At 42.6% G+C, this 25,832-nt stretch overlaps 1 protein-coding gene across 1 annotated transcript; it reads right to left on the reverse strand.

The window, feature by feature from the left end:
- Positions 1-24,456: 24,456 nt before the first annotated feature.
- Positions 24,457-25,449, reverse strand: LOC147464983 (uncharacterized). The gene has a single exon (XM_086526227.1). It carries the CDS (start codon positions 25,447-25,449, stop codon positions 24,457-24,459), a length of 993 nt encoding a protein of 330 aa, XP_086382353.1.
- Between the last annotated feature and the right edge of the window lie 383 nt (positions 25,450-25,832).

Raw genomic sequence — 25,832 nt, forward strand, 5'->3', positions numbered from 1 at the left:
GAGATTGTCATGGGGAAGCTATATTATCGTACGGTTGTGAATGTCTTGCTAAGATGTGTCCTACCACACGAACAAGGATCTGTTTTGGAGGAGGTCCATACCGGCATTGCAAGCCACTTTGCAGCTTTGATCATGGCAAGGAAGGTGCTACAATGTGGATTATGGTGGCCAACATTGTTTCAAGATGCGAGTGGCTTTGTACAACATTGTGATGTGTGTCAGCGGTTGGGGCAACCTACTAAAAATGTCCAGAATGCCTTTACAGCCAGTATTACCCTTGGAGCCTTTTCAGAAATGGGGATTGGATTTTATTAGGCCTTTTAAACCAGTAGCACCTAACACTAGTAATAGGTATATTTTGACGCCCACGGATTATGCGACTAAATGGGTGGAAGCATGGCCTTTGAAAGATAATACAACGGTTTCTGTTGTTGGGTGCTTATATAAGGATGTTTTTGGTTGTCCTATTGAGTTGGTTAGTGATTGGGGTAGCCATTTCTTGAATAAGGTGATGGAGAGAATGTTACAATTTTACTTTGTGTTACACAAGAAATCTTCTCCATATTACCCTCAGGCGAATGGACAGGCTGAATCAATTAATAAGCAATTGGTTCGCATCTTGACAAAGCTAGTAAATATGCATAGAACGGATTGGGATGTCAAACTTCCTTCCACATTATGCGCCTTTCGTACAGCATATAAAGTGACAACAGGACTAACTCCTTTCAAATTGGCATTTGGAATGGAGGCAATTACCCCAGTGGAGCATGTGGTTCCAAGTTTGCGGATGCTTATTGCAGATAGGCTTCTTCCGAAAGATTCCATTGTTTATCGTTTGGATGTTTTGCAGGAATTAGATGAAGAGGGGTTGCGCAGTTTTGCGGTGTTACAAGATCTGCAATCCTGGCGAAAGAAATGGTTGGATCGCCCGAAAGCACGGCAATCTTTATGGGGCCAGTTGGTTCTTGTATTTAATTCCCACCATGGGAAGATGCCCGGGAAGCTAAAATTATGGTGGTCTGGGCCGTTCTGGATTTTTAAGTCATGTGGGCCTACCTCTTTTTATTTGGCTGACTTGCAGGGGGAGGTGATTTCTGTGCCAGTGAATGGGTTCCGACTGTGCCATTATTTTTTACCTACCTCGATTCAGTGCCCCTTGCTGTGGTACAAGATCCGGAAGCCGCCTTAATCATGATTGGGGATTCTTTAACATGCAATCTCAAAAAGCGGGAAAAAGGCTATGATGGTTGTGACACCGTGGCACACCCTATTTTGAGAACTCTTTGTGAGTGGTTTCGTGCATGCAGTAGATACCTTATACTTTTCTCGCGTTATTTACAGGGCTTTCGCAAGGTTACGTTGCAGTGTTCTTCTGTCCTTCTCTGTGCCTTTGCCACCATGACGGCCTCCTTGTTACAGTGCATTCCGTTTACTCTTGTGCAACAGCTGTCTCTCAAAAGGGTGGACACTTGGTTATAGGATTTGCACCTGCGCGTCTTTGCCAACCTCGATTGGCTGGGTATTCGTGTTCACCCGCAAGCCACGACATTGATTGAGTAGTTAGCTATTGGTGATATGGTGCAGGTTAACAATCAGCAGATTCAATTGACAACTGAAAGAATTTCAAGATGTTGTTGCGCGCCAAGTGATGGTGTTGTGCGAGAATCACATGTTATTCCTGCTGCAAAGGTAGAGCTAGAGTTTGGCTTGAAAGTGAAGGGTGAATATAAGTTATCAAGGCTCATTGATGCAACGATAAGAAATGCATATCACTAGTTCTTGGAGGCAATTTGGTTGCAAGCCAAAACCTACACAATTTTTGCTAAAGCGCGTAATGTATTGCATGCAATCAACTTTGGGCCACTGGCTTGGGCAGCGATCGTCCCAGAACGATTGCTAGCAGAACGTCAAAGAGTAGTGGGGCAGATGGGACGCAGTTTCCCAACAAATACCAAGGTCGGGCAACTTCTTACTCTAGTGTTTCCCTTGCGGAAAGTTTTTCCTATTGCCCTACACCCTCTGTGCCACTTTGAGGATGATCAATTTCTCGCACGCGATACTACGCAGTTGGCATAGGCTTAGAGTTCTGCAATGCCTATTGTGGGGGTGTCTCAAACACCTGCTCGAATATTGGATGTGACGGTTACCTCAACTGCAGTGGTAGCCTCTGGTTCACAAGAGATGGCCACTGCAGGGACACCAAGCCTAAAGCTAGGACAAGAGGAAGTCCTGCTTTCCACACCACCTCCTGCTAAGACATCATCTGTGATTAGTGGCAGACTATCGGAGGATTCCGCAGTTGCGCGCTGGCGGCGAGGAATGCAGCAGCGGGTTGCAAATGCCACTCCAGTTGGAACTGGCTCTGCGGGTGCGGACACTTCCTCGAACCAAAAAATCCTGGTGTTAATATAGCAGTTGCCACGACGGGGGGAACTATTCTAGTAGCTCTACCCTAGGAGACAAGTGCCGCAAATCCCTCAAATCAGCTCCAGGCATGCGAAGCATTTTTGCAGCGCATTGCGGAGTCCCTGCGTTCGGTTTGGCCAGCTCCAGTAACTGCGGCACACGTTACCAAGCTCAAAACGCAGGTGGCTGCCTTGCAGACTCGCAATGCAGAGCTGACAAGTCAAAACGTAGCATTGGATAGTACAGCCCGGTAAGCAGGCTGATGAAATACAGGCTCTGAGGGGGGCCAACTCTGCTTTTGTCGCTTCTGTTCAAGATGAATTTCTTCGATTGCGCACACAGAATAGCCTGGCCACTTATTTAGCATGACATCCTAGTGATGTGATGATCAATATGAATGATCTTGATGCCTTAGCAGTCAAAATGCAGCAGGACCTACACAGTTTTTTGGAAGGTCAAATGCAAAGTTGGAGGTCAAGGCTATCTGATGACGCGCTAACACGGCAACCAACTCAACAAGTTGTGGTGAGCCAGCCTGAGCAGCTGACTAATGACAGAGGTTAGAACATTGTCCAAGTGGGTTTTGATATTTCTGATTGTGCAAAAGCTATAGAAGAATATGTTGAGGCCCAGGCTCATGTCTCTCGTTTGCAGTGAGTGATTCGTCGTCTTTGTAGGGAGCGGCGTAGAGTCTGTTTTTGGGCGGAGACACTGGCTCATTCTTTTTCGCTCAGTCTCCCGCCATGTCCACCTTTTTGGCCTGCTCTAAACAAATATTTGGCTCGGTATTACCCTATTCATACACCTCTTGCCCCTTTACCACAGGCCCCTCAATCTATTTCCTTGCCAACGCAATTCATTCCAAGGGATCCTTGGCTGGAGCAGCCTGAGATAGATCCACAGCTTTTGGTGGAGGTTTATAGAGCCCATCGGCAAGATTTTCGAGGATTTGGCTACATCAATATTTCCTCATCACCAGAGCGGGAAGAGGAGAAGCAAATGGAGCCTTCGACACGCAGAGGCTAAAGCTGTGGGTTCGTGCAATCCATCGTGCGTGCCAAGTGTTACGGCATAAGCCGCACATTGCGGTCCTACGGATGTTTGGTCATTGCAGACTAGGAGTCATAAGGCTTTGGGACAGTTCTTCATGGGATATCATGAGACAGGACGGGGTTTTGCATCGTTCCCGATCTGCAATGGAGCAGCGGGTGTATTTGGGGGGGCATACTAGTCTTTGTGGATATCTTTTTTCATGCAATCAATATATCCTTCTCATGTCATGCTGTGTTCTGCTACATATCAATGAAGAAGACGATGTTCGGTTCCTGTGTATTGTCTTCTATTCTGCCTTCATATACCTTAATGTTTATATAATGTAAGGTAGTGTGAAAGTATCCATTCCCGTAGTGCTTATTGCTCCATTGCGGAGCATTAGGCATTATAGCCTTCTCAAGTCACCTTTTGAACACAAATCCCCCTGACAGGGAGTCTAAGGAAAATGAAGCCAGTATGAGCATTGGAATGGGTTGGGAATGCTACCGGAATGGAGCTGGTAGGGGTGGAGGTAGAGGAGACTTCTCAAAGAGGAACATGAATTGATATGGTTGTGGCAAGTATGGCCACTTTCTAGCTCAGTGTTCAGACTCGCCGAAGCCAAAGGTATTAATCAGAAACCACAAGAGCCAGTACCAATAAGAGTAGTCACAAGAAGCAAGGGGGTAGTGATTGAGGAACTCCCCACTAAAGAAGAGAATCAGAATGTTGAAGCCCAAAAGTGGGAACAACAAATAAAGGTGTGGAAGGCTAAGGGTAAGGAGAAGATTGTAGATGAATGGCACGAACAAAGGGAACTTGCTACAAAAATCACTGAGAACTTGTAAAGTAAGCTACCAGAACAACCAGAGAGTTCAAAAGCTTAAACCATTCAAAAGTTACCACCCAGTCTTTAGAACCAAGAAAGGAGAAGGCAACGGATAGAATGGAGGAGCCTATGATTGTTGCAATACAGATCCTGGTTGATGAAATAAGGCAAGTCAAAGTAGACTTGGCCAAAGCTAAAAACAATGGCCGAGGGAAGAATCGGGTGGATTCATCACAGAGCCAGCCACCAACCAGAGGCAAACTAATGAAATGGAACTAATGATTCTCATGAGAAGAAGTCTTATGGTTCAAATAGTGGCAGCTCGGGCAATGAGCAATATACGTCAAGATTTGTGAACGAATCCAGAAATTCATAGTGGAATTAAACAACATCCACCGACGCACATTACCTAAAGCGGCCAACTTCATTAGACAAAAGAGAAAAGTCAAAGCACAGGCCAGAACAGTGGATTTGATGAAGTTCCGATGATCCAAATAGACTATAAGCTCAAAAAACAATGGGAACCATTATCTGGTGTCATTCTGGATGAAAGAGCTGGAGTGAACATTCTTGGCGAGAAGCCAGCTCCATTCAGAATAAGGATGGCGGATCTAGAGTAGTCAAAGCCACTTGGAATTATTGAAAACACGCAGATAAGGGTGGGGAAATAAAAGTTTAAAACAAGATTTTTGGTCTTAGATGTTTAAGGAGCCTATGGTATGTTGCTGGGAAGACCATGGCTCGGGACTGTTGGAGTTGTACATGACTATGCACAACAAAGCTTAACTATCCATGGCTCTAGTAGAAGAATTTAGATAAAGACAATTAACACTAGAACGTGGAGAAAGCCTCTGAGACCAGAGGAATTGTGTAAGAATTATGGAATGAAGAAGATCGAGAGGATGCTAGCCTCCATGAACATCTTTCCCTTAACAGAGATTGATCTCAGTGCAGTACTAATGGACATGGAACATGACGAATGATAGAAGCAGCAATATCCAGAACAATCTACTGAGTTGAATCATGGAGAAAGGTCAATTTAGATTGATTGTCGAGCGCTAGAATAGTCTACATCAGAAAAGTTTAACTTCAAACTTGAACTCAGTTTAGTAAATGATTTAGCAGCTTCAGATGAAGAAAATCCAATACTACTCACACCCGATGTTCACAAAAATCTACTGGAAGTTAGCAATCCATTTAATGACTATTGTCAGGACACTGGCAAGGCCGGACTAGACAAGGCAGGGCCGGGCTAGGCAGTGTGGAACAGGGAGTCCAACTAGGGCAAAGGGCCAAGGGCATGCCTATATAAAGGGTGGTTGGGTGGTGGACTCGCAGGCTCTAGTCATCCCTGTCTTACATTGATATCAGAGCATGGTCTATTTTTGGGCAAGAGGGCGTGGAGCTTTTTGCATGCTCCTCTCTTTGAGGGCGTGAAGGGCCGCCTGCTAAGGGGGAAGACAAGTTCCATAGCTTGAGAAGAGCCGCTTGTGCCGGGAGGGAGGCGACCTCGACCTCCGCCATATGCTGTGTGGCTTAGCCCAACGGATGCGCGCTACGAAGGGGGGGAGTTTTCATCACAGCGGTGACGCCCAACAAGCAACGAAGGGGAATCTCTCTCTCTCTCCCTCGCCCTCGCAGCACTGCCGTGGTTGCCATAGTCGACAGCAGAGGTTTTTTTTTCACACATAAGGTGCCCAAAGGCCTTTGGCCTTGGGCAATTCCTCAATTAAATCAAGCTAGGGTGCGTGCCCACCCGGGCACACACCCCATACACAAGGATTGCGACGGTTGTCGGCCGAGCTTCGACACAAGCATCGGCAAGGGGCCACGAAATTCTTGGCAAAACTGTCGTAAGTTCAAAAATTGCAAAAATTCGATGGAGTTGAAATTTTCGAACAAAGTATCTATTGCACCTTCTTCCTTCGGGAAGATTAAGTCACCTACGACATCTCAAAGCGAACAATTACGTTGCAAGCAGTAAAAATTTTTATCGGCATCTTCAAGAATAATTGATTCAACTATCAAGAGCTTGCAGAGTTCCACATACAGCGGACTACTCTAGATTTTCACGGAGTTAGCACGGCTACTATACTTTGTGAGTTCTCCCAATATCATGTATATTTTTTGAGTACTTCTTTTACCGCACTGTGTAGCCATGGATTCGGATATCAATATGACATTCGATTTTGAGCAAAGTACTCCTGATCCTACCAATGATGGCCCACTATCGATCCTCTCAAGGAGAGTACCCGCGACGCTATAGGAGGAGAAGATACTTATGAGTTGCTCGATATTCAAGAATTTCGTGCACTTCAAACACGCATGACAGTCATGAATGAAAATTTTAAAGCTTTAAATGAAAATGTTACTAAACTTTCCACATTAGTAATTCAATTAATGAATCAGCAGTCTAAGAGTCCTGCTGACACCCACATGCATGAGCACGTTGGCACACAAGGGCAAGGCCCAACTAATGATACGTTGCATACTCTCACTGCCAAAGAGGTGGATGACTTGTTAAAGAACTTTAAACCACCAGTCTTTAAGGGCGAAGATCGAGACCGCAATAAGGATGCAGTGAACATCTTTCTCAGCAAATGGGATGGAATTCGTGCCTTACGGCATACTTCGGATGTAGTCAAAGCTCTGCAAACGAGCTTAACTCTAGAAGGCAAGGCCTAAAAATGGTGGATGTCTCTCAAGGAGAAGAAGATCGTACCACAGAGTTGGGCAACCTTTGAAGCAATGTTTAACGAGGAATTTTTGCCTACAAACGAGGCCGATCGGAATTGGACGGCTTGAGACACATGTTCCATGCGCCAATACCCATCACTCCTTGAATATATCTCACTATCGGGACATTATCCTCAAGTTGTAAGGCTTGGATACCTTTCAACAAGTACGAGGGTTCATACGAGGTCTGACACCCGAGCTTAAGAAGTATGTCAAGACCCAAGACCCTAAAACACTTGAGGAAGCCATAGTGAAAGCACATATTCATGATGACCCTGATGAGAAGAAAACACATACTAGTAACGTGCCTGCTAGTATACATGGTAATACATGCACTCAGTATGGGCACAATAAAAGAAAATTTCTAGTTGCTAATTCAGATGCATCTAAAAAACCCAAGGGGTCCAGGGGTCCTCTCTCTCCTGAGGATTTTGATAAATCCAAGAAAGAGAAGTTATGTTTTCAATGTTTAGGAAGAGGTCATGGCAAAAAGGATTGTACCAAGGGGAAATCTGCTGCTCAGGGGAAGGAGAAAGCAGTGCACACGGTGCAACTACTACCTCTTGAGTCTTCCTCAAAATTCTCCACAGTGGAAGTAACACACACTGAGGTGGTGCATGAATGCTGTCTCAGAGCTTCCATGTGGCAACAAACCTTTGGACCACATGAGTTAGTATGTATGCACGGATATCTCCAAGGGCACAAGGTGCACATCTTGGTAGATGACGATGCTACTCACAATTTCATCAATTATGGATTGGTGAAAAAGCTCAAACTGCCTCAAACTTCGAGTACCCACCGCTACAAGGTAGCAATGATGAATGGACATGATACTGAAATATGGGATACTCAATGTCAAGCTATTCCATTGGAAGTACAAGGGTACTCTACTTGTTTTGATTTTCAGGTTATGAACATGGAAAGGGCTGATGTGGTTCTTGGTAGGGAGTGGTTGCATAGCCTAGGACCATCACTGAAGCGTAGCTATAAGCACAACAGCTTGATGTTCGAATCCCATGGCGCACATGTGTTGTTGTTAGGAGAAAAGGATATACCTTCATCACCATTGATTTGTACCGCTGAGCTTATGCAGCTCGTTTTTTATAATGAAATAGATCAGGTTTTCTTGTGTTACTCACTGTCTCATTTTCTTTCTAACATTGAGTCTGTTGAACATTCCTCAAGGCCGCATGCTTCTCTCTCCTCTATTCCACCAATTGCTAATTCTAAACAAGAAAACGTTGCTAGTCAATTACAAAAATTATTAAAGGAATTTCAAGATGTATTTCCTAATGATTTGCCATCAGGATTATTGCCGACACGATCAGTACAACATAGCATTAACGTGGCTGAAGGCTGTAAACCTATTAGTAAACCACCTTACCGTATGAGTTACTCAGAGGCTGCTGAGGTGGAACGTCAGCTTGCTGACTACCTTAGAAAAGGGTTTATACAACCCAGTTCTTCACCATGGGCTTTGCCTATACTTTTAGTGAAGAAAAAGGACGGCAGTATGCGCATGTGCGTAGATTACCGGGGCTTAAATGCAGTTACGGTTAAGAACAAATACCCATTGCCAAGAATAGATGAGTTATTTGATAAGCTAACTCATGCTCGCATTTTTACAAAAATTGACTTGCAGTCAGGATATCACCAAGTCCATATTCGGCTTGCCGATATACCTAAGACTTCATTCCGAACACGGTTTGGACACTACGAGTTTTTGGTGATGCCCTTTGGGTTAACCAATGCGCCTGCAACATTCATAACACTTATGGATAGTGTCTTGAAGCCATATTTGGGAAAATTTGTCATTGTTTTCCTTGATGACATCCTAGTCTATAGTGCTTCTGAAGAAGAGCACTTACAACATCTTAGGCAGGTGTTTGAGTTGTTATGTACAAACAAGTTATATGCCAAGGAATCTAAATGTGATTTTCTAAAAGATGAAATTCATTATTTAGGGCATGTTATTTCAGCTCACGGCCTATACATGGATCAAGCCAACGTGGATGCCATCAGAAAATGGCCTCCTCCTAAAAATCTGGAAGAATTACATATATTTTTAGGATTTGCAGGTTTTTACCGAAGGTTCGTTAAAAACTATGTTGACATTGTTTTTCCTATGACAGATCAACTTAAAGGCAAAGGAAAAGCTTTTCAGTGGGGATCCACTCAACATCACAGTTTCGATATGCTCCAGGATGCATTAGCTACAGCTCCTATACTGGCTATTGTAGATCCTTTGAAACCTTTCGTTTTGGAAATGGATGCCAGTGATCGTGCTATTGGAGCAGTCATGTTACAAGACAGACGGCCGATTGCATTTGAAAGTAAGAATCTTGATGCAGCTCAGCAGAACTCTATGCAATAGTGTCGGCCTTAAAAACATGGCGGCATTATCTGTATGGTGCTCAATTCGAAATTGTGTTTGACCATGAAAGCATCAAATGGTTTACACAACAAACAGATTTAAAGGGTCGAAAATCCAGGTGGGCCAAGATCCTTCAAGAATATGACGCCAAGCTAAGGTATCGCAAAGGCCGATACAATGTAGTGGAAGACGCTCTAAGTAGAATGCCAGAGATCAATTCGCTCTTGTTCACGAAACTTCGTAGTGAATTTTTAGATTCTCTCAAGGGTAAGTATGAGCGTGATGAAGCATATTCCAAAGTGTGGAGCCATGTTCAAAAGAGAGATCCTTCTCACTCCAATGACGATAGTGTATAGTTAACCTCCACACCTAGTTCTCCTTTATCAAGTGATGAACTACAGCGATGGAAGCATTTTACCATCGATAATGGGTACCTACTCCACAAGGGGAGAGTTTGTGTACCGACGGACACGGACATTCGGTGCCAAATTCTTTATGAATGTCATGATAGTCCAAGTGCAAGGCACCCGGGGATTAGAAAAACTTATGTTTTCATACGACGACAGTTTTACTGGCCAGGTATGCATGGTTTTGTTCAAGCTTATGTCTTGCACTGCCAAAAATGTCAAGTTAACAAGGCAGAGCGGCTGAAAGCGGGAGGACTCTTACATCCTTTGGAGATTCCCAATGGAAAATGGGAAAGTATCTGTATGGATTTTATTGTAGGTTTACCAACCACTATACGAAGTCATGACTCAGTATGGGTGGTCGTAGACAGATTGACTAAACTATGTAAGTTTATTCCGACCAAATCAACGGTTAAGACACCCGAACTAGCCAAGCTATTTGTGGAGAATCTATACAAATTGTATGGTTTGCCAAGTAACATTGTAAGTGACCGTGATCCCAAGTTTAACAACCACTTTTGGAGAGCTGTATTTAAAAGATTGGGTACACAACTAAACCTCAGTATAGCTGATCATCCAAAAATGGATGGTCAAACGGAACGGGTTAACCAGGTGCTAGAGGATATGCTAAGAGCATACGTCAGCAAAAAACAGTCAGACTGGGAAGAAAACTTACCTATTCTCAAGTTTGCCTCCAACGGTGCTAAGCATGTCACAACAGGTTTTAGTCCTTTCATGCTCATGTACAGGTTTCAACCTAGGTCACCAGTTACGCTGGGGTTGACAATCAAAAAACTCCAACAAGTTAAGGATTTTCTCCAAGACCACATGGATATGCTGAAACTTGCTCGCCAAAATATCCGGCAAGCACAGGATCGGTATAAGAAATACGCTAATGAGAAACGTCGGCAAGTTACCTTCGAAGAAGGGGAGGAAGTATTTTTACGTGTGCCAGAACATTCAGAAAGTCTGAAAACTAAACCGACGCCTAAATTATCTCCCCGATATTGTGGGTCTTTCAAAATACTCAAGCGAGTAGGTGATCATGCCTACAAACTATTACTACCTTCAAATTCTCGCATTCATCCGGTGTTTCATGTAAGCCGTCGACAAAAGCGGTTACATGGGGCCGACAATGTCATTGACCAACAGGTTTTGGTTGATTACATTGAACCTCCTACCTTATCGCATGAACCTGAACGTGTTCTTGATTATCATGAGTTGCGTACACGTCATCACGTACGACAAAAAGCCTTAATCAAGTGGAAAGACCAACCTGAAGAAGGTTCCACTTGGGAAAACATTAGTGTTCTTAAGAAGAAGTTTCCCACTTTTGTTTTCGAGGACAAAAACTCTTCTTAAGGAGGGAGTAGTGTCAGGACACTGGCAAGGCCGGACTAGACAAGGCAGGGCCGGGCTAGGCGATGTGGAACGGGGAGTCCAACTAGGGCAAAGGGCCAAGGGCATGCCTATATAAAGGGTGGTTGGGTGGTGGACTCGCAGGCTCTAGTCACCCCTGTCTTACAACTATGCTACTGGCATTTGGATTGACAAGAAAGCAGAGCCATTGGCCAAGAGAAAGGGAGGTGGGCCAAATTGGTTGCTTCTAGATGATCCCATAATAATTAAAATCAATAAACATATAAAGCCAGAGAACTAGGAAAAGGCCAAGGCACTGTTCCAAAAAGACAAAGACGTATTCGCCTAGGAACATACGGATCTGAAGGGAGTAGATCCATAAGTGTGTCAACATTGCATACCATTGAAACATGGTGCCATACCAATACAATTGCAGAGGTACAAAATGAATCCTAATTACGCAAAGAAGGTCAAGGAGGAAATCCATAATCTGCTTAAAGTTGGGTTCATCAAAGAGGTGGCAAGCAGCAACTGGTTGTTTCCTATAATGATTGTAGTAAAAAATAACAGTAAGCTTAGAGTATGCGTGGATTATAGAAAGGTGAATGCTCTGACCATTAAAGATCCCTTCCCATTACCATTCACAGATACGATGCTAGATGAGATTGCAGGCCACGAAATGTGTAGTTTCATGGATGGCTACAGTGGCTACAATCAATTGAAGTTTGCACCAGAAGACATAGCTAAAACAACATTCATAACTGAATGGGGAGCATTTACGTATTTGGTAATGCCATTTGGACAATGCTCTAGAAACCTTTGAGAGATACCCTTCCCCAGGGGTCTATGCACAAAATATGCAATTTACACTTTTATACAATTTTCAATATACATCAGAGTTGAGGAAGCATTTGCATAGAGGAGGAGTTCTCAGCACCCGACCGAGCATAAAGTTTAAGCCATGAGCCTGACTACATCCAGAGGTATCTAGAGACTAGTGCTACCCCTGAATAGCTGTTATGAATGAAATCATACTCAAGAAAAATATAACATTGTGGAGGGTGAATATATATGTACACCGCGTTGCGGGAAGAGAGAGAGAGAGAGAGTATAGTGGAGGGTGAGATAGAGTGCACAGAGACATGAGAAGATGACAACAGAGAATCTTTAAATGCCCATCTAAATGGAACAGGCAACCATGTATTAATGCAATGACAAAATTTGGATATACCATAACATCAAATAGTTTACGACAAAACAACTAGCAAAGCACCAGACCCTGTGTAGGGATCGACCGGTCCACCCATCCACTTCCACTCTACTACGAACAGAGAGAATTTCACTTCGTCGGGAGCGAGCGAGAACACCTCTAGCCTACCTGAGCCAAACATAGGTGAGGTCGCTTCGCCTCCCTCCATGAACTTGAGCTCTGAAAGGATCCCAAATACTAGCAGGTGGTAGGGTATCAACACCAACCATACTAGTTTAGGTGTCATACCTCTTCGATGCCTAACACCAGGTGTTTAGGCAAAGCCAAGGCAAGATCCCCAATGCGTTAGCCGTGTAGGTCATTCAACCCCCGATGCACTAATCGTGTAGATGATCCTAACAAAAAGAATGAGACCACCCCCGATCCAGCAAAGCTCCAGGTCAATGACCTTTTAGTCTAAGGCTAAGCGATATAGGTGATCCTAGTTTTGTAGCGACGCTTCCATGAGAAACATAACACATGAGTCCAATCACAATAGCACTTCCCAGATGCACAAACAATCCTTTTCCAAACAGTTAGACTGTACCAGGGTCTCTACCCTTACACGTCCACCATAAACCATCTCGATCACTTCATGATCCAATCCCAAAACCATAAACCATAATCCAATCACATCACATGGGTGAGCACTCCACCCTATTTGGGTGAGGCACGACCAATCCTGCATAACCACTTTAGAACATAACATGGCTGCAAAAATTTTGGCAGCATTTCGGCAGCATAACCATATCCAGAAAAAAAACCATAAGCTACACCGGCTTCCACCATAAAATATCAACCATAATCCATGAGGGAATCTCAGCCCTTCGCCATAAATCATAATCACACTGAACCAACTCCCACACTTGGAGTTTGACACATCTTCTACAATCAATCGAAGTCTACACACATGTGACCTTTAAAATATGATTCTTTCATGCATAAGAAGATTCCAACCAGCGACTAATCATGATATGAAAATCCAATTTTGACAACATCCAACCATGCAAAGTTTATGCATCACATCTGCACTTCACCACTTCAGCACATAGAGCTAGTTTTGACCTAAAAAGGTGGACAGCAGTCATGACCATGCATATGAGGCATCCACATCAATCCATGAGTTCCCATACATCATATGATAACATTTCAACACCATAGACATGATGCAAAAGAACTCCGACCTTTAGGTCAACCATAAACCATAACTTCACACATGTACAAAAACAACTTTTTGACATTTTTGAGAGCATGCAAAACATGAAAATGAAAGTGTTTTACCTCAAACCAATGCATCAAGTTCATCTCCATAATATAGAATATCACTCCATCACATCACTTTGACCATGTGGTACTCACACAGCAAACGGTAACCCCAAAAGAAAGTCACTTTATTCATATCTGCCTATGTGGTTTGAAATGTTTAACCATATACTCCCATGTAAGTTTAGTGCCATCTAATAATTGAAATCAACTCACCAAAACAAACCATCAAACATATCAAAATGGCTCGGTTAACTCATGACGTCATATGGTATCCCCCCCTTGATAGCACTCCTATGTGTGTAGGTAAAACTGATAATAGAGTGATTAATAACTCGCATTCCTGAAGTCATAACGGAGATATAAATTCATTTATCATTAAGTTTCATCAATATTTTCAATTGGTTAAATGGGTTTGCCCATCGAGTGAATCTATATAGTGTTTCTCCAAGGAGCCTGGAGTCAAATATTTGGTTGCGTAGTGGGCAGAAAACTATTTTTTGACCATATCTCTTAGCTCGTACGCGTTTTTCACATGACACCAAAGAGAGAAAATGTTTTAAATGATGTGTTTTACCATTGGTATGAAGGGTTTGGGCTGATTCATAACAGTTTGTGATTTATGACCAAAACAGTGTTCCTACCATCTCTATGATGTGAAGCAAAAAGCGCTTTTTTATGCATGTGCGAGATCATAAACGCATCATGTGCATAAATCAACGTGTTAAACATGATGAAACAATCATGAGGCAACTTCATATGTATTTGGTTAATCCATACATGCACTCATATGCACACAAAAAAAATCACCGAGAGGGTGACTATGTAGAAAAATGATATATAGAGAGAGAGATGATGACTATGGAGTTTATGGTTTCTCACCGTGCTTTAGAATCGATTAGGGGTTTTCGAAAGGCTTCTTGCTTTGCCGCAAGAGAGCTACGTAGAGGTATCCGCCACAAAAACTTCCAGAGAGCACGCAGACCGTGAAACGAGAGAGAAGATAATAAGCAAATAGAGAGAGAGTATCCTTCTTCTTCTTCTTCACGAGAGAGAAGAGCTTATGGAGATGGTGATGAAGAGCTTGCACCACTCCGTATAATAGATAAGTAATTCTGACGTCAAGGCAAGAGAGCTTCGACATCTGAGAGTGTATCTATGTGTCTTCTAAGTGAAAGAAGAGAGGTCTTTATATAGGCTCTCAAGGCCAAAAGTACTAGCTAAGAATAGAGTGAGCAAGGAGGGACAAGTTCGCGCACGTTCATGGCTTTTCAACCAAAAATGAATAAAAAATTTGAGAACACGGATTTCGATGCGCGATTTAGAGACTCTAAGAAGAAGTTTGGTCTCCAAGAAAAGAGTTCTAAAGTAAGCTCCTCCTCTCTTTTCTAAAAAGACTCTTTCTTTCCTAAAAACAAGCCTTTGCTTTCTGGTGGTCAACTCTCCCACTTGCGATTCAATCTTTACATTAAATTTGACCATCCAAGCAGTATCTAACCAACTAATGGAAACCGTAGCTAGAATATGCTACACCGTAACATCCTGACATAATTATGACTTTCCAATACTGTCAATCAAAATTCGACGAAATAGATACTGCAAGTTATTTTTCTTATTTTTAGAAGAGACCCAAAAATTGGGGATCTTACAACCTTTCAGTAGTGTATGATGGGGATCTTCAGTGTGCGGACAAATTTATTGTCTTTTCCATTGAAGAGATGCATATATTGTTTTTAGAAATGGTCTTTGAGAGGTGCAAGGAGAAGAGGATCTATTTAAATCCATTCAAATCTGTTTTCATGGTCTAGAAGTGTTAGCTATACTGGGCTATATTGTTTCAAGAAATGGTATTGAGATGGCTAAAGATAAGATTAAGAGTATTCAGCAAGCCACAACACCAACCACGGTTTCAAAACTGAGCTCATTCTTGGGGTACATTAATTTTTATAGAATATTTGTTCATATGTTTGTTCATATGTGATTACACCTTTCAATGCTTAAAAGATGCGATTAGCAAGAAGCTAGTCTTTTGCTATCCCGGACTGGGATATTATCTTCCATGTACATGTTGATGCTTCAAATATGGCGATGGGGCTATATTAGCCCAGCCTGATGGGAAGACAGACTATCCAGTCTACTTCGCCAGTCGTTCAGTTCAGCAAGGTGACTTAGTCCTAGTCCAAACTGGGACCAAAGAAGCTGAGCTTGAAAGTAGCTTGGTCAAGGCCCTATGAGGTACATTGGGTATTCTCAAACGGGAGAATGAGACTCAGAGATTTTTTGGGTCTATTGTTACCTGGAGTATACAATGGGGCTAAGATCAAGTTATATTATTCCAGAGCATAAGAGGTTCCAGTTGAGCCAAGAGAAGAACCAAAGGAGAACTAATGGGCTTGTTCTACATTAGTTCAGTCATGCAACCAGTAGAGGAATCAACATCGGTACCAATTTTGGCCTTTCAACCATTGTCAGTAGTTCCAACACTAGTACAAATTCTAGTTATCCAATCAGTTCAGTCAGATGCAACTACACCATTAATAGCGTCGGCCAAGTCGCAAGTGGGAAATGCAAAAAATCCCAAAATGAATCTTTCCATTAATTATTATTCAGACAAGCCAATGCATGTTTGACACGTCACAAGTAGAGCACAGAGATCAAGGACGGGCATCTAATGGAGCTTTCATGGCAAGGATATGTATAACTATGCGACGGGATTTGTCCATCTACAATTTACTTGCAACCTCTATCGCAACTTACTTCTCAACCTAAAGAGCACATTTTGAGTCCACAAATACCTGCTTCTTCTTTGTGTAGCTAAACTCCTTGAACATTCACCATCCCCGACACATCTCGCTACTCTTTCAACGACTCTTTCACAACAGCTACCACAAGTAAGTCATCTTCAACCAACACTTCCTTGTCTGAGTTGTGCATGGGAAGAAAATCAAAGTCACAATGTATGCAAGAAACCCTTGACAAGATGATAGCAAAGACAGAGAGCATTAAGATATCTTTGGTATGGTTCTACATAGCAAAATAGCAAAGCATGTGTTTTAAGAGAACGAGCAAACTTTGCTCAAATTATGGGGTTTAGAAGTCATTGTGGAGGCGGCACACTTTCCTTTGACGGCCAAGTTACACAGCAATTACTAGCCTCGTACAAAGGTAGAGAAGAGTACTGTTGTCATCAATGTGAATTAACCTCTGACAAGTTGGAATCTATCTTCAAACTTCCCAATGCTCAAAAAGCCACAACAACCAACGACTAAGGAAGTTAGCCAAGTTTTGAGAGAAGATGACCAAGCCAGAAAGAAGCGCAAAGATGGTGCTCAAGGCATTCCCGTAGTAGCATTGTAACACACAACAGTATATAGATTCATTGTTGAGACCATGAATTTGAAAATTAACCAGACTTATCTGTTAGAGAAATTGTTCGTGATGCTACTAGCCAAAGTTTTGAACCCAAAGGCCAATATCAGCATCACACAATTTCTATGTAATAATGTGATTTAGTAGACTGCCAAGTCCAAATCCAAGAATTTATTCAAGGCTTGGTATGTCTAGTAGTTTGTCTATTGGGCAGACATGCCTGATGTGCCTAGGGGTATTCAGACAATCTGGGACAAAGTGTCTACTTCAAGAGAAAACAAGATTAATCTGGATTCATTTGATGAGGACAGAGAGGATAGGGCTAGTTCACAGACAAAGGAGAGTCCATCAAAGCCATCTAATGACAAAGGAAAGGGAAAGGATCTAGTTGGCGAGAAACAACATATTACTGACACAGCCACTAGATTTGCTGCCAAGAAGCCCAGGACAATGGAGTTAATCAAAGGATTCAAAGCCATAAGTCAGAAACTAGCTAGATACTACTATTGAGCAGAGTACACAAGAAAAGGAGTATTTTTATTGATCAACCAGTCTCAATACAATGGAGCAACAAGCAGACACCAGAATTAAAGAGGGAAACCAAGCGTCTGGCAGCTGTTCAGTACCAGAGACCAACAATCTACGACTTGTGAGGATGGACCGTGTAGAAATTGCAGACAACATCTCTTAAGGGAAGGTTGGTGATAAAGAAACTTGATCGATTTGCTTTACCATATCCCTTTCCAATGAGTCTATGAGACACATCAGGCAGACCCAAATGTCATCACTCAAGGGTGTGCAATAGCCATTCAATCTAGTTGGAATACAATAGTGAATTCCATTGGTCAAATGATGAAAGCTCAGGCCTCTACCTCTAGTGTTAATACAACACGACTTCAGCAAGATGATGATCGCTTCCAGACACTTTTGGAGGCTAAGAGATTAGACTACAAGGACATGTTCAAGACACATCAAGTGACAAAAGAGGCTATATCCAAGAAATACATTTATCAAAGTCTGGTACAAATTGTGGATAAGAATGGGGATTTAACTCTCAATGTGTCTGACCTTGAGAATTTCATTGAGACAGTTCATTATGAGCTCAGGAAGAAAGCAGGTCAATACAATACAACACTGGTCAATGAAGCCATCACGGAATATATAGACAATCAACAATACCAGGATGAGGATTATGAGGAAGATAATGATGAGGATAAGACTTAGGATCAGGACCAGCAAACCCATAAGAAATCGAATGATGATGTGGATGGAACATGTGGTCATACTACTGGTTCAACTATCGAGGGATCAACAATTGGGAGCACACCTCTAGATTAGGCTTTAGGTAAGCCAGCTGAAGACCATAACCCACCAGCTAGAGACACTCAGAATCTACCTCAACTGATTGGAGGACAGGAGGGCCAAGGAGATCATAGTCAGAATAAAGGCATTAAGCAAAAGTCTGCGAAGAGAAAAAAATCTTTAGATCGAGCACTTTCTAGATGATTACTTAGTCTATCGGATCTGGAAAGATTTCAGATGCTTTATGTGGGAGCAAGACGGATGGTTGTTTGCAGACTGGAAATCAACTAGTTATCACAACCAGGCAGCTTTTTAGTTACCTGCACATTTTGCATGTGTCCAAGTACTAGAAATAATTCCGACCTTACCAATGATGACAGAGCAATTAATCCAATGGTTAAATACTTTACCACACCAGACCTCAAGTCACTCGGGCTTTAAGTGGAAATGTTGCTGAGGTAACAAACCAACCTACAAATGCATGACTAATATTCGACAGCAAAACTGAAGGAGATGCTCGTACAGATGCAAAGTTAGAGGGGTGTTCTGGATGTGAGGGTCAAGGCCTTATCAGAGAGCAATAAAGCTAGCAGTAAAGGACCCAAAAATAGAATGATTCTGTGGGAACGTGAAACACACCTCAAGACCCTTTTGCACTTAGTAAAGGTTAAGCAAAAAATGATGCAGTAGGAGAATCAGATGGTTTTGAATTTCCTAGAGTTTGTTCTTGATTCTCCAGCACTATTTTATGCCATCCCAGTCAAAGAAGTTGAATTGCCTCACTTCTTTCTAGCTCTCTATCCACCTCATGCTGAGCCATCTGATCAACAAAGATATCGTCAGATAGTAGATGGGCTCAGAACCTGGTATGAGGAGGATACTATGGAATGGCAAGCATGGAATAAAGTACTGCAAGATGCACTTCACAAGACTGTTGTCAATGAAGTACTGGGTGACCTCTGTAAATTTCAACTTTTAATGGGCCAATGGAAAGTGCAACTCAAAAGGCTCATTTGGATCACAAACCAACTGTTGCGGCTGACAATTGAGGCCTGTAAAATTCTAGAGAAAGAAGTGGCTAGTTAGGCAAGCTTTGAACCTCAATTTAGAGAAATGGCTGAGATCTTGTTTGAAGCTCGCATTGAGTGCCACCAACCATGGCCTTAGGGATGGATGCACACTGCTTCCTATTGTCACAAACTGGCCAGGACTCGCCTGACAAGAGGCAAACACACTCTGTATAATGCTGACACCAAGACTTGGGATGGTATGACACCCTATGAAGTGGAAATGACAATTGTCAGGATGGACCAGCTGGAGCAAGAGTCACTGTTTAGAAGGAAAATGCTGGACCCACTACCTCAAAGGCATCCCAAACACCATCCAAGAGGAAGAAGGCACTTAACAAGAAGAGGGTTTCTTGGACAGACACTCGGTGACTTAATTGGTGTTCTACTATTGGCCCTTTGCAAGATGAAGTAGATCCGATGGTTTCAGAGCGGGCACCTTTGGAGTCTTATGCTGACATAGGAGAACTGGATGCCCAAACACAAGAGATACAACAAGTATCTGGGAACCCTTATTGGAACCATTATTGGGCAATTGGAAAATAGTATGGGAATCGTTTTCTGGAAATTTTGGTATATACCAAAATTCAAGAAAGGAGAGGAGGACTGTAGAAGGTGGGAACTACCCCTAGAAGGACTGGTGGACAACTAAAGTTTCCAAAAGCAGTAAAACCAATGAATCACCACATTAAATGATAGTGCACAGTCAATCCCCAACAGCCTATAAATAGAACCCACTATTTCTTTTTGGGGAATCTTTAGATGCCTAGATTCCGAGATACTTGTACTCTTAGACCCTTTACACTCCCGTGATCTTTGTACCACTTTGTAAGTATCTATTGCACTCTCTCTCTTTCTGTAATCCCAAAGCCATTTACTTGAATACTTAATGCTCACTGGTTGCACAATAGTTATTATGAATGCAATCCTAGTTTCAGTCTTAGTTCCAGTGTCTTGTCATTTCATTTTCAGTTTGTCTTCTAGTAGTCTGAAGTGCTACTTGAATTCTCTAAATCTTACATCTCTAGTTCTAAGTACTAATCTGGCATAACTGTTTGAACACATCGAGCTCATTCCATTTTGGGACTGCTATTGCAAAAGAGGATAGGTTTCAATTGGGAGAGGAATACCTTATGGGCCCAATTGTTAGGCCTATTGCTAGCTTTATGAATGTATCTGATAGGCACACAAGGTAAAAGTTCTTCTTTTTTGGCTAGGTATTTAAAGAGCATCCCTTATTGAATGGACAACAGGAGGTTAAGAAAAGGAGTATCAAGAGCTAAAGTACGTGAGTGAGAGCATGTGTGTGTGTGTGTGTGTGTGTGTGTGTGTGTGTGTGTGTGTGTGTGTGTGTGTGTGTGTGTGTGTGTGTGTGTGTGTGTGTGTGTGTGTGTGTGTGTGTGTGTGTGTGTGTGTGTGTGTGTGTATGTGTGTGTGCATGTAGCAATGAACAAGAGAGAAGAAGAGGAGACCTTGTGTTTTCAGGGGCTAAAACTCACTATGAATATGTGAATCCCCCTTATTATATTATGTACATAATGAACAAGTGAAGTGTTCACTGGCCTAACCGGCCACCAGGGGTTTTACCCCAACAACCTCCTACGTAAAGGCCAATGTGGCCGTGCGGGAGAGAACAAAATAATTCCATACAGAGCTTGTACAAGGCCATCACAAGTATGACCTCAGTCAATGCCCACTGGCTCACTAAATTTGTGTACATCCAACTCTAATTATAGAGGAAGTATAGAGCGATCGACCACATACTCCTCACCAAAGCTGCACACATCCCGCAGGTATCTCACCATACGTTGCAAAGTGCGCCTATGCTCAAGGACAATGTCAGCCACTGCACTATTGACTACTCCCATTGCAAATGCACCTACTACAAATGCAAGCTCGGGTCTCAAGATCAATATCTCGAACATGAGACTTTCGAATATGCTGATGCAATCTTGACAATCTCTGCCAATCTGACCATCTCAATCAAATCTAGCTCACAACTCCACTCATGGCAATCATCATGACACCCAAACTCCGATCCCTAGAATCCATCCTTGTGTCCATCCCATGTCACATGCATACCAAAAGCATCTATCTATCATGAACCCTGTGTGTCGAGAGAAATGTTTGTCCACACTGCAATCTGAAATAGTGCTCATTCAACACTACCTAGCATCCGTTGTCTCGTAACTGACTCACATCAAGCTCTACGTCAAACCTGGCACATGGCGTACATCTCGCAGCACGTATGATGCACCACTCGACAATGACAATCTGACATCTCCTACACCAACTATGTCATGTACTAAACCATCAGCTAGACACGCATGTCCAAGCATACCACTAGCATATGTGCTAAACCACTCACGACTCGGCCTGACGTGAAATCTCGCACTCACATCTACTATCCAATGCGAAGGTAATGTGTCATCAAAACCCGACATAAGAAAGTCAGGATTAAACATGTAAGCAAAGTCGACATCTCTATCATGCGTAGCCACATACGCTACATCAACTCCCACATCAACCAAAGTAATAACATCTAACCTGTGTTGTCTCCTACACTGTCTCATCCATAAAAAACAACGCCTATCTACATGCCCTGTATGACCACAATGCGAGCACACAACATCTTTGTGTCTACAAGATTGTCCTCTGACTATAGGCATCTCTCTAGACTCATTTGTGCCAAAAGCATTGCACAATCTCTACCATAAATCTCTAGTTGTACATGCATCCAAATCAATGCAATAGACAGACTCACCAAGGTGTAACATGATCATCAAACGTGCAAGCTCATCCAAGTCCTCTCACTCATCATCAGTCTCATAGACTCTGGCCTAGCATCCATGCCCTACAATGGAAACACTTGGCCCAACTGAGTCAATGCATCATGCATACCTATTTCCAATGTTTGAAGTTTGAACGTCAAACCTCATATGGAAAAGCATAAACTCTAACAATGATGTACTTGACAAATCCATGGCAATAACCTGTGAACAAGATCAAGCACAAATTGATCAGCTAACAATAGCCAAAGCCTGGCTAGCTCATACACCAAAAAAGTCAAATATACAGCATATATTAGGCATAAGTTTTCCAAGAGAACTACCAGAAAATATGGCGATCAATGTAACAAGACAAGTAAGCAAAACTACTCAAATGATGCCAAAGACCTGCTCTAATCCAAGAGCAATATGCGGTAATGAATATCGTCAACAATCTCCTTCCTGAAGAGATTACCGCATACATGTCAAATGACATAATCCGATGAGTAAACACTTTCACAATGCAATGCCAAAACACTATGGCAAAGCAACCACTAAGTGTCGAGCACAATCAAACACGATTGCAAACCATGAGCATGAACTCACAAAAGTACAAAAAAATCTGACAAAGTTTCAGCAGTATTTTGACTATCTAACCATAATAACCATACATGCCATAAACATGCTCAAAACCATGAGAAAATCATGCGCAAAATCTGCACTCAAGCATACATGAGTTGCCCCAAAGTCTCAACTCCTTGAACATGAAAACAATCTTGTAATCCAAAACACAAAGTGCATCAAACTGCACTCTGCAAGAGCTAGGCAATTACTGGCAAGAACCTAGATGTAAATGAGCTAAAATGTGGCACAAATTGATGCTCAAAACAACTGAAAATCAGCACACATATGCCATTGTAAAACGAAGAATATTATTGCCAAAAAGCACATATCATGTACATACACATGGCAATACAAACGAGAATCAAAGCATGCACCAAACGTGCATAAAATGAGCATCCGAATCAGTTGAAAAGTCAGTTTATAATCATGCCACAATGCCTGCAAAACTCTCTACAAATCCGTGCACCACACTCTCCGAAATTGATTCAATTGCACGAGTCAATGCACATAATATGTGATGAATCCACTCTCAAATCTTGAGACTCCATAAGAGTGCATACATCCACCAAAATTTCTCGTCTTATGCACATAAATTTGCTGATAATTTTCAGCCCATGCTCTCTTCACTGAGAGCAAACCATAAATGTGCAAAACAAGAGAACGACCAAACTCTATCTGAGCTCTTTGGATGGAGCAAATCAGCTCTAAAAGCACTCTAAATCACCACAATGGGCATACATTATCTGCATATCAATCTCCAAGTGTATGTCTACATATGCGTACATATACACCGCCAAAAACTCTTGCACTGCAAAGGACTTGTATGCAGAAGAACCTAAAAAGTGAACCACCTTGCTGTCTGAAGTAGATATCTCCCAAACCGTGCGGAATTTGTAGAAATTTCCTTCTGTGAAGTTGTAGAGTATGCAAAAAGGTGAGGAAAAGTAGGAATGTACCTAGAATGTTGATTCTATCCAAGATAAATCTGATATGTAAAATGTGCAACCTGTCCTACCCGACCTGCAGATAGTCTGAAAATTCAATGAGGATCCTGAGAAAACTTTCTTCTACAAAGTTGAAGAGCACAAAAAAGAGGTCAATCTCTCAAGGAATCGGTATGAATGGAAACCTTTTGATAGAGAAAAATAGACATGCAAAAACGTAAAGTTTTTGTTGCCTCTCCGTCTGCTTCCTTGTTGAGCTCTAATGGTGCTCTCAATTGTAGTGGGAGGTGTGATGTGGAGATGAGGCTTTCTTGAGGGAGGAGGAGGAAACCGATGGTAGAGCGGGGCGGGAAGTGGTGGGGTGTTGGGGGCTACGAGGTTTAAGAGGGTAGGCAGGATTGATAGGTGTGTTGAGGTTGTGGACGTAGTTGGGTTTTTTCTTGCAAGGAGGAGAGTCTTTGTGGGGAGATTCTAAAGGTCGTTTATAGCTGAGGATTGAGATGGTTTAGAAGCTATGGATTGATGTTTTGATGGGGAGGGGGTGGGGTGGGTATAGGGTCTAGGGGATTGGAAGGGTTTTTTGGGAGGGTGTAGAAGGTTCTATGTGGAGATAAGAAAGCTTTTTTGGGAGGGGGATAGGGCTTGCTTGGTAAAGAGGGGGAGGGAAAGCGTGGTTTAGTGTGACTTGAACTTAAGTGCTCCGTTACCACTTGCTCCACAAGCTCTTTTATAGTTTGCTCTTTAGGGAAAGAAAGGACTTATCTTCCAAGGCATTGATGGATCTTTTACGTGCATGTACGGCATCTTCCTCCTTTGTAGCATTAAGATGGGCATTCAAAATGTAAGTTTGGATTTCGAAGAGGAAGAGGTTGAGAGAGTAGGTTTTCCATTCTGTAAGCTTGAGATTCCAATCTTCTTTTGACAATAGGGGGATGGAAATCAAGAGCAACCTATTGTTGAGATCATTGAAGCGCTCTTCAACAAGAGAGTGGTACCCATCCAAATAAGATTGGAGGTTATTTATGAGTGAAGTTTGTGCTTGGATAAGAGCTTGCGTGGAATTAAGTTGAAATTGTATGGTGAGTGAAGCGAGCTTGGCATTGAGAAGAGCTTGGGCTTGGGAATCATCAATGGTAAGCTTTGGAGGTTTGATACAAAGGCTTTTGGGAGATTTTTGGTTACGGATTAACTCGTTGAGTTGTGCAAGGAAACCTTTAGATCTTCCTAGCTTGCCATGTAGTTTCTTGAATTCTAAGATGGAATTGGAGAGAATTACCTCGAAATCAACAGGTTTCTTGAGTTGTGGTGGGGTTGCCGAAATGGTGGGGAGGTAGGATGAAGTAGAAACCTTCTTGTGGTTATCCAAAGGTTTTTTGACAACCCAGGGAATGGCTAAGGTGGGGGACAAAGTTGCATTCAAATGGTTGTGGTCCAAGCCATTTTTGGCAAGGACTGAAGAGAAGTCGAAGGAATCTTCGGGGAGCTTTTCCAACTCCTCCGTGATGTGCTCGTAGTGATCCAAAGCATGCGGGTTCCTGGGTAGCGAGGCCATGTTAGTTGTGGGAGAGTGCGTTGGTGGCACAAGAGTTGATGAGGATTCTGCCAAGAGGATGGTGGTGGCCGAGACGAAGCCGGGGAGAGGTGGTGCCGCCAAGACCGTTGGAGTCGTATCCAAAGCAAGGGTTGTAGGAGTTATTTGTTGGGCCCCATGGTTATCCATGGCAAGGGTTTGAGTTTGAGTCCAAACTCCCCTTCGTGCAAAAGTGTGGAGGGTGTTGCCTACAAATACCACTTCGTGTTGCCTTGGTAAAAATTCAACACTACAACCCAATTAACCCAATTAACCATCCAAAAATCAGGAAATGAATTTAGAGCTTAACTTGTTGGAGGTGCCATAGAGAAGTTTGTGAGTGAGAAGACAGTTCAAAAGTTATAGAACAGTTCCAGGTTAAGTTAGGTGTTAGCAGGCTAAACCAACCAGTCGTTAAAGCCAGACCCAAAGGAGTTACAAGTTGAAGTGGCTTCAATAGTCGGTATTTGATGAAGATGCTGCATCTTGCAACGCCACCTGTTGAAGCGGCAGGCTGGGGACACAGAAGTGTG

This window comes from Adiantum capillus-veneris, chromosome 1 (genome assembly GCF_014529385.1).
Source record: "Adiantum capillus-veneris isolate H3 chromosome 1, ASM1452938v2, whole genome shotgun sequence".
Lineage (NCBI taxonomy): Eukaryota > Viridiplantae > Streptophyta > Polypodiopsida > Polypodiales > Pteridaceae > Adiantum > Adiantum capillus-veneris.

Coding starts and splice junctions, on each gene's coding strand:
- LOC147464983 (XM_086526227.1), bottom strand. CDS start 25,449: ATGGATAACCATGGGGCCCAACAAATAACTCCTACAACCCTTGCTTTG.